General features: G+C 41.3%; 1 protein-coding gene across 13 annotated transcripts in view; it reads left to right on the top strand.

The window, feature by feature from the left end:
- The first annotated feature begins 119 nt into the window (after nt 1-119).
- CAPRIN2 (caprin family member 2) overlaps nt 120-10,219 on the top strand; it is a 45,217-nt gene continuing 35,117 nt past the window's right edge. For 3 of the 13 annotated variants that reach the window (XM_030939389.1, XM_030939387.1, XM_030939385.1), the window contains exons 1-2: nt 496-1,730; nt 3,950-4,012. In XM_030939389.1, the coding sequence (XP_030795249.1) occupies nt 1,479-1,730; nt 3,950-4,012 (315 nt within the window). In that variant the 5' untranslated portion in view covers nt 496-1,478. Of the gene's footprint in view, nt 322-484; nt 1,731-3,949; nt 4,013-10,219 lie in introns of those variants that run through there. The other 10 variants (XM_030939394.1, XM_030939391.1, XM_030939386.1 and 7 more) reach the window with 9 other exon arrangements.

Raw genomic sequence — 10,219 nt, 5'->3', positions numbered from 1 at the left:
AGGAGGCCAGCTGCAGCCAAGAAGGGGCACCGGAAGGAGGCGGTGGTGGGGCGGCCGGGGGAGGAGCGAGCCGGGGCGGGGCGCGGCCTACAAAAGCCACGCGCGGCACGGAGGGCGGGCCTGGGCGCGAGCGGCGGAGTCAGCGGGGTGCCTGTCGCCGCAGAGGCCGCGGGCGAGGACCGGGAGGGGAGAGGGAGGAGACAGGAGGAGGAGACGCGAGTGCGGGGTGGCGCCGGTCCACCTCCGCAGCGCTCCTGCCTCCCGCCGGCTTTGGAAGGCGGGCCCGGGCTGCGGCAGCGGCGGCCTCGGCTGCCTGGGGAGGTGAAGTCCGGCTGCGGCGGCCTCGGTCGGCGCGGCGGAGGGAGGCGGCCGACCCGGCGAGGGTGGGCAGGTCTGGGTGGCCGGCGCCGCGGCGAGGTGGAGGGGCGGCTTGGCATCCCCGGGGCGGGGCGGGGCTCCCGTGGGCCGTGGCCTGTGGCCGGTGCGTTTTCCTCCAGGTCAGCCTCCCCTGGGGCCTTGCAGAACCGGTTTCTGCGTCCCCGGGGCGTCTGTGGGAAGGGTGGCGGTCGGTGCCTGCAGGGCTCTCCGTGGCCGCTCGGGAGAGGTGCTCTTCGCGCAGGCTCGCTCGGAGACTTGAGGGGGTGCTCGCTGGCGTGCATGGGGCCTGTTCTGTCCTTGCTTTGGGGATGCTCCTAAGCGGGGAGAAAGGGATACCGCGGATGCTTGGAGGTCGAGGGAGGGATACCTAAGTGCGCAAAGGCCACTCTTTAGGGCAGGGGAAGGGCTCGCTAGAACAAGCTTTAACTGGTTGGGTGTAAGCAGTTTTGGGCTAGTCTAAACCAAACAGCCGAGAATCAACGCGGAGTTCCTGCAGGTTGAGAGAGTACCTGGCTGAGAATGTCCAGTAGTGATGGATTGCCTCGTAGGCCCCAGAGCAATTGGGGAAGTTAGCATTCTTGTTCAAGAAGCTGCTGGGTCACTTAGAGCTATGAGAGAATGTTGTGAGTTTGGGATTTTCTTTCATACGTTCAGGATTGAGGTTAGGGCTGGTGGTGAGGATCATGTAAAGAGGTTTGAGTGGCTGCCTTAGGTCCCGGTGTGGGAAGCTTATTCTTTTGGTGTCATCACGTGTCCATGGGAATTATTTAGAATGTGGTCTGCCCTCATGAGAGGAAAGGAGCTGTGAAGCCATTGCAGTTCTTCCTCCCTATGTGGAAAATCGAATTTCTGGAAACATCCTCTATGTTGGAGATTTTGCCTACGTAAAGGCTATCCTTATTGGCTAGCGGCACTAATTACTTTAAAAGTAGGATGGAAGTACAGTATCTGAAGCATCACTGGGTTTTGAGCTCACTTCTGTGGAAAAGAATTTAAGGGAGTGGTCTAGACTTTCCAGGGAAGTTATTGTCTGGCTGTGTCCCTCTAGTCCTAATTTTATACTTAACTTTCCCCCACCTCCTTCAGCCTCATCTGTTTCAATGGTGCAACTCTCTTCATCCCCTTTTGGTTACCAGTCACCTTCAGGCCATTCAGAGGAGGAAAGAGAAGGGAATATGAAGTCAGCCAAGCCCCAAGTGAACCACACTCAGCATGGGGAAAGCCAGCGGGCCTTGAGCCCCCTGCAGTCTACTCTGAGTTCTGCTGCATCTCCTTCCCAAGCATATGAGACCTATATTGAAAATGGACTCATATGCCTTAAACACAAAATTAGAAACATCGAGAAAAAGAAGGTAACTTTTTTTTTCTTCCAGTTCTGTATATGCATGATCTTAAAAGATTAAGGAGCTGACATTTTTCTTTCAGAGCTCGTAGGTGTTCTTTACTAAAAATTTAACTAACCTTAGGTTTAGCTGCTTTAAACAAGCAGGCTACATGTTGGAAGTATTAAACATTTTCTGTTTCATTTGTCAAAACAACTGAATAAAAATATTCTTCATAGTAAAATTATTATGCATGCTGCTGTTGAAATACTTTAAGAGCTAGCTATTTTAGGTCAGATTAATTCCTTATGTAGTATTAATGTTTCTTTTCATAGATGTGTTAATAGCTGATTTTTTAGCTTGTTTTCCTTGTGACTTTCTGCAGCAGTTGATATTGCAGTATTACTGCTGCAGTCATTGGAAGGTTTAACCGTGGTAGAACTAGAAAATGTTTTACCACTTACTTTTGTGTTGTTAGTTGAGGATTTAAGATTGCTGGGTGAAAGCGTTGTAGTCAGCCTTGTAAAGAGACCCAGGAGTTAAGTCTAGCTACAGAAAATGCTGTTGTAAAGATCTAAATCCTTCCTCATTTCCTGAGTCATGTAGCCTGTGAAACAGACTGCATGTTGCTTTGCTGTATTATGATTCTCTTCTGCTTTTGGACAGGTGAGGTTGAGTAACTGTCTGGACCTATGGGCTCTTAAATACTTTTGTGCCAAGACCTAGTGAAACCTTAAAGTTGCTTTTAATGGACGGATGTGAAGAGACTCTTCAGAGTCTGGTTGACTCTATTTCTTTTCTTTTTTTCTTTTCTTTTTTAAACTAAGAAAGTAGTAAAAAGGGCAAGTTGCTAGTAACTTCTCTGTGGCTCTCACCATTTGTCTTTTTAATGCATGCAGTTGATCACAAGTGTGATAAGGTGAGTGCCAGGTCAGCACAGATTCCCCATCAATATGATAAATGGTCAAAGCAGGATCTATTGACAGAGCTTCCCTCAGGTGGAGGACCTACATATATGTATACGTATGCTCTCTAGCTTACCTATAGTAGCTCTTTAATTTTGAATACCTATCTGATAGTACCAGTACTTCTTTCAACCTTCTGGGAAAGATTTTTGCCACTAAAACCAATACAGAAGGAGCCTAAAAAGTGCTTTTAGAATACCATAGTAGGGCCGGTCCTGGTAGTGGATCACACCTGTAATCCCTGCGCTTGGGAGGCCAAGGCAGGTGGATCACCTGAGGTCAGGAGTTCGAGACCAACCTGGCCAACATGATGAAACTCCATCTCTACTAAAAATACAAAAAAAATTAGCCAGGCGTGGTGGGGGGTGCCTGTAATCCCACCTACTCAGGAGGCTGAGGCAGGAGAATCGCTTGAACCTGGTAGGTGAAGGTTGCAGTGGGCCAAGATCACGACACTGCACTCCAGCCTGGGCAACAGAGTAAGATTCCATCTCAAAAAAAAAAAAGAATACCATAGTGGGTTTATGTCATTATTATGGGGCCAATAAATGCAATTTATCTTTCATAATTTCCTTAAGTATCAAATATAATATGAAAAATAACTTCAGGATGAGCCTACTTTAATGATAGAAAAGAATTCTTTTATGTTTCTGTACTTCCAATAGGAGTTTCCTTTTAGGAAAATGCCACATAATTCAACAGGTAACTGAACTAACAGTTTAAGCATAAGATTAGAGTAGGGCTTCTCAACCTCTACACCAATGATGTTTGTACTGGATAATTCCTTGTTGTAAAGGACTGTCCTGTGCATTTTAAGATGCCTAGCAGCATCCCTGGCCTCTAACCACAAGATACCAGTAGCACTCTTCACCTCCCTTCCCTCTCCCAAGTTGTGATAACCCAAAATATCCCCAGATATTGCCAGGTATCTTTGGGGTACAAAATTGTCCCTTGTTGAGAAACTACTGTGTTGGGGACATATGATTTACTAGTTAAGTCCCCATGGGTTAAGTAGTCTAGTTTGTTATTAATAGAGTCATTAGGAGAAAATAGTTTTATTACTGCTTAACTTTTGTAATTCCAGACTCATGTGATTCTGTGTATTTTTTCTCCCCTGACTGGAACTCATCTACAGTTGCTGCGTGCCTTATAGCAAAATGGTAGTCTTGCAGATCGATAGCTTGCTTCAAGGACTTTGTTCCCTAGAGACAAAGTCTGGCATTTAGTTTATTTGCTTCTGAATTTTGTATCAGACTATAGTAGATACAAGTTTCTCTTTTGTAGCTCAAACTGGAAGATTATAAGGATCGCCTGAAAAGTGGAGAGCAACTTAATCCAGACCAGTTGGTAAGTGGCTTATGATCTTTTAGTAAGACTTGCGGGTTTTCTTTTCTTAATAAAACTCTACATGGATTTAGTGAGACCAGAGTTTTTATAGTACACACACACAGTTAAAATCCACAGTTTGTTCAAAACTGTTTCAGAAGCCTTTGTTGTTTGTGCCTGTTAGATCTCAGATATGACTTTTTTTTTCTGTTGACTAGAAGACAGTATGCATGGGGGTGTAGATTGTTCAACAGGAGTGAAATTGTAGACTGTCACTAAGAGTTAACATACAGATTTAAATTAAACTTATATGCCAGAGTGGACTGAAGGAGAAGAGAAGGGCATATTCTTTCAGCTCTTCACTGGTGTATTCTAAACCTGACATCTTTGTGCTCCAAAATGTGAAAGAATATTTACTGTAGCTTACCCTAGTTTTCTCTAGCTGCCTCACCTTAATTCCTTCATGGTCTCTTCCTACTTTTCTATCCTGGATTTTCGTGTCCCCTCTCAGGAGGCATGTTATCTGATAGATATCTGGCCTTTAAAAAAAAAACTTACTATAAACATTAGGCTACTTGCGTTTTTTCCATTGGTTAGCTTGTCAATGATATACCTGGTAATTGCAAATTTTATGTAATTTGTGAAGGAGAGTTTGCAATGTGGAAAGGAAACAGTGCTTTGTGGATGTTTGCCATTTTGACTTGATCATGTCTCCTGGCTAAGAAGGGACACATTTATTTGAAAATTATTTGATCTTGTTTGTGGGTCTTTTGTCTTTATGTTTTTCAACTAAAATTTTTGGCTATACATCATAGATACTGGCATTCAAGGACTTTTCCCATTCCATAGTGACTCCTCTTCACTGACCCAGAATTTTTGTGATGTAGTAGTAAGTTATAATTTTGCTGAGACACATATTCGAATTGTGTGAGCTCTGTGAATGGTGTGCTCACTTAGCTGGGGAGAGGACCTAGCTGGACATGCAGCATTTCAGTGTGGCTTTGTTTTGAAGTCATGGTGTGTTCAGTAACTCTTAAAGTGATAAAACTTTTTATTGTGTGTGTAAATATTCTTGAATAAAGTGTCCTGTTAGAATTGTGTTCTTTATTTTTGAGAAACATCGGGGAGAGGGGGTTGGAGATTGATCATTCCCATGGTAGCTCTCTAAGAAATGTTAAGGACATGTTATATTAATTGCTCCAGCCAGGCAAACTTCATTCTTAATATTTCATTACTGTCTTTATAGCCACATGTTGCTTCTATAATAAATGTATGAACTTTGTTATCTGGAGTCATATGCTGACAACTGCCCAATTTATATTGCCAACAGATCAGTCCTCTGAACTCAGTATTTCTGTGTCCATTTGCCTATCTGACACTTTGTAATTTTCCCCTATTCCCCAAAATCTGCTTCTCCTCTAATCTTAGCTGTGTGAGTTGATGGCTTGATCAACTAGAAGGAGTTGCCAAAAATCTTGGAGAATTTATCTCCTTTTTCCTCATAGCTCACGTCCAGCTCATCAGCAAGTCTGCTCACTTCTCCCTTTAAGGTAAATCAGGAAACTGACCATTTCTGCCATCTTCATCCAGGCTGTATAATCTTTCATCTGCATTACTTATTACAGTAGTAATTACTTCTTCCTCGCAGATTTTTCTATTTCTGCCCTCTCCAAGCCTGTTCAACGTAGTAAATTCAGTGATCTTGTTCTGATGCAAGTCAAGATGGTTATTCCTCTGCTCAGAAGTCCCCATTTGTTCACATCTGGTGGTAAAATGTCCTTACTGTGTCTACAAAGCACTACAGAATATCCTTCCTATTTCCTTTGACATTTTGACTCCATTTCCTGCTCTTCTTTCCCTCGCTAGCTCCAGTCTACCTACCCTAGCCTCCTTGCTGCCCCTCAGACATCCCAGGCACACTTCTGCAGGACTTTTTGCACATGATCTTCCTACTGCTTGGGATGTTCTTTCTCCAGATGTTTCAATGGCTCAATTCCCAACCTCCTCCATCTTTTTATTTGAAGGTACCCACAGTGAGATCTTTTCTCACCTCACTACCACTTCCCCATTCACACTTCTTAGCTCATTTCCTTGCTTAATTTTTCTTAATAGAAGTTAGCACTTCTCTGACAAGCTATGAAGTTTTATTTTGTTTCTTTCCTACCCTTACAATGTAAGTTCCATGAAAGTAAGGATTTTGTCTGTTAGTTGCTGTATTCCTAATGCATAGAATATAGCATGTAGTAGGTATATAAAATATTTATTACATGTAGATTTACTAAGTATAAAATGAATGTTAGGTCTTTAGATGTAACTAAGCACGTAGTTGGTGCTACTTTTGAGAAATCACACCTCATACATGCAATATATAAGGTGGAAAATTTAGAAAATGCAGGTAAGTCAGAAGGAAAAAAATAGAATCTTCAGACAACTGTTACCAGTGTAGGCATACCTCAGAGATATTGTGGGTTCTGTTTCAGACCACCACGATAAAGTGAAGATTGCAAAAAGCAGGTCACACAAATTTTTTGGTTTCCCAGTGCATGTAAAAGTTATGTTTGTCCTATACTGTAGTCTCTTCAGTGTGCAGTAGTACTGTGTCAAAAAGAAGGTACACACCTTGATTAAAAATTATTGCTAAAAAATGCTAATAATCGTCGGAGCCTTCAGTGAGTTGTAATCTTTTTGCTGGTTGACGAGGGTGTTACCTCAGTGTTGATTACTGATGATAGATCAGGGTGGAGGTTGCTGAAGGTTGGAGTGGCTGTGGCAGTTTCTTAAAATAAGACAACAGTAAAATTAGCCACGTTGATGGACTCTTTCTTTCATGAAAGATGTCTCTGTAGTATGTGATGCTGTTAGATAGGATTTTACCCACAGTAGGACTTTTTTCAAAATTGGAGTCAGTCTTTCGAACCCTGCTGCTGCTGCTTTATCAACTATAAGTTTATGTAAAATTCTAAAGGTTTTGTTGTCATTTCAACAATGTTCATGATATCTTTACCAGTAGAGTCTATCTCAAGAAATCTCTTTGCTCATTCATAAGAAGCAACTCCTCATCTATTAAAAGGTTATCCTGAGATTGCAGCAATTAGTCATATCTTCAGGCTCTACTTCTAGTTCTCTTGCTGTTTTCACCACGTGCAGTTACTTCCTCTGCTGAAGTTCTGAACCCCCTCAGAGTCATGTATGAGTGTTAGAGTCAGCTTTTTCCAAACTCCTGTTCATGTTGATATTTTGACATCCTCCCATGAACCACAAATGTTCTTAATGACATCTAGAATGTGGGGAATCTTTTCCAGAAACTTTTCAATTTATTTTGCCTGGATCTATTAGATGAATCACTATCTATGGCAGCTATAGCCTTCTCAAAATGTATTTCTTTCCTTTTTTTTTTTTTTTTTTTTTTTTCTGATGAGGAGTTTCGCTCTTGTTGCCCAGGCTGGAGTACAATGGCGCGATCTCGGCTCACTGCAGCCTCTGCCTCCCAGGTTCAAGCAATTCCCCTGCCTCAGCCTCCTGAGTAGCTAGGATTACAGGCATGCGCCACCATGCCCAGCTGATTTTGTGTTTTTAGTAAAGACGGGGTTTCTCCATGTTGATCAGGCTGGTCTCGAAATCCCGACCTCAGGTGATCTGCCTGCCTCGGCCTCCCAAAGTGCTGGGATTACAGGCATGAGCCACCGTACCCGGACTAATGTATTTCTTAAGACATGAAAGTCAAAATTACTCCTTGATCCATGGGCCGTGGAATGTATGTTATGTTATCAGACATGAAAACAACATTGATTCCTTTGTATATTTCCATCACAGCTCTTGGGTGACAAGGTGCATTGTCAATGAGCAGTAATATTTTGAAAGAAGTCTTTTTTTTCTGAATGATAGGTCTCAACAGTGGGCTTAAAATATTCAGTCAGCAGTGCTGTTAGAAGGTGTGCTATCATCCAGGCTTTGTTACTTTGTTTGTAAAGCACAGAGTAGATTTTGCATAATTCTTAAGGGTCCTAGGATTTTCAGAATTGTAAATGAGTATTGGCCTTAACTTAAAGTCATCAGCTGCATTAGACCCTAGCAAGAGAGTCAGCATGTCTTTTGAAGCTTTGAAGCCAGGCATTGACTTCTTATCTCTAGTTATGGAAGTCCTAGATGGCACCTTCTTCCAATAGAAGACTCTTGCGTCTACATTAAAACTCTGTTGTTTAGTGTAGTGAGCTTCATCAATTATTTTAGCTAGATTTTCTGGCGAACTTGATGCAGATTCTACATTAGCACTTGTTGCTTCATCTTGTTCTTTTATGTGATGGAGATGGCTTCTTTCCTTAAACCTCATGAACCAGCTTCTGCTAGCTCCCAATTTTTCTTCTGCAGCTTCCTCACTCTCTCAGCCTTCACCGAATAAAAAGAGAGTTAGGGTCTTGTTCTCGACTAGGTTTTGCTATTGCTGATGTGCTCAAATCTTGTGCACATCAGCAATAGCATTTGTTTGCTTATTATTCATGCATTCACTGGAGTAGCACTTTCACCCCACACAAGCTCAACCTCTTCCACTGTAAACATCTCTCATCAGAGAAATACATTTTTTACTTTCTATGAATCTACATTAATGCATTATCATCATCACCCAAAGTTCGTAGTTTAGAGTTTACATTAGGGTTCACTCTTGATGCTGTACATTCTGTGGTTTTTGTTGGTATGTGTTTGTTTTTAAGAGACAGGATCTCTCTTACCAGACTGGAGTGCAATGGCACAATCTCATAGCTCATTGCAGCCTTGAACTCTTGGGCTCAAGCGACCCTCTTAGCCTCCTGCGTAGCTGGGATTACAGGCGTGAGTCACAGCACCCAGCTCTATGGGTTTTGTTAAATGCAAATGGATCCACCATTGTAATGCCATACAGAATAGTTTCACTGCCCTAAAAATTCTCTGTGCTCCATCTCCTCACTCGCCAATTCTTTCGTTGTTGTTTTAATACTGTGGCAGTGTTTCTACTATACATGGTCTTTAAAGTTTGGTTGGATTATTGTGTGAAACTGTCTGTGCCTGGTTCTCTTTGAGGTGGGAGCTCTTTGAAAATATTCTCTATTTTTTCCTTTGGAAATTGATTTTGTTTAGATTTCTTTTGGCATCAGTTTTTAAAAACTTCTCATTGAAAATCACCTGTTTTATTCAGTTTTTAAAATTCATTTCCATAGATTAGGGCCAAGTAGTTTTTAATAAAAGTGTAATACAGCCTGTTTCTGTTGTAATTTTCTAGTTTTGTGTGGTTTTATTTCCTCAGTTTACTCTTATATTATCTAGGGGTATATTCCTCCCTCCCACCCAAAGTCAGCTTTGGACTTTATTCCACTTTTTAAAAATTTTTCTGCTTTTTTGTTTTTTGGTTATTTGCTTTTCAAATTGTGAAAATTTTCTAAAATTTCTTGAAGACTGAATTTTCCTTCAAGCACTGGTTCAGTTGTATTTGATTTGATACTGTATTTTCAGTATTATTTGTGATAAGTTTTATAACTTTAGTTTGATTTGCTTTTTTAACTCAACAAGTACTTATAGTAATGTAAATAAAACTTGTAATGTTCTATATGCCTCTTGCAGGCTCTTTGAAGTAGTAACTCTTAAGGGATCTGTCAAGGCTAAGCTACATAAGGTTTATGTTAAATTGGTAACATAGGTTTCTCTTTTCAAATAATAGAAAGAATGTCTAATGAAGTTGTTTTTGGAGTCACTTTAACTTGTAATAATTTAATGTAACTTTATAATTTGAATGATTTAAATTGTTACATTTATAACTTTAGTATGTTTGGTTCAGATCTGGATTTGAAATGGAGAGCTGAGATTCAAGTGAATTCTCAAGCAATAGGCAAGGGGAACTTGATGTCTTTGGTTCTGCTGAAGTTTTTGTTGTTAAAGAATTAGAATTTGGTATCCTTTTTTTTTTGCTGCTGAACTGTGATCCTGTGTTATATTTAGTACATCTGTAGTAAACTCATAAAAAATATAGAATCTTCCCTCTTTTGTAATTCCATTGCTGTTGGCCTAGTCAAGGCAAGCCACGTAAACTTTACGTATGCTTCCTAGTTAATATCCTTGTCTTGAGATCCTTCCTTCAATTCACCAGTCCTATTGTCTGTGGTGTCCTTTTCTTGAAACAGCTCTCAGTATATTTCTTTCAAAAGTTTTAAATTGTTCAGAATCTTGAGCATATCTGATGCTCTCTAAGATCATTTGAAC

This window comes from Rhinopithecus roxellana, chromosome 10 (genome assembly GCF_007565055.1).
Source record: "Rhinopithecus roxellana isolate Shanxi Qingling chromosome 10, ASM756505v1, whole genome shotgun sequence".
Classification (NCBI taxonomy): domain Eukaryota; kingdom Metazoa; phylum Chordata; class Mammalia; order Primates; family Cercopithecidae; genus Rhinopithecus; species Rhinopithecus roxellana.
Note: the sequence above shows the minus strand (reverse complement) of the source record. Positions and strands in the feature narration are given on the sequence as shown.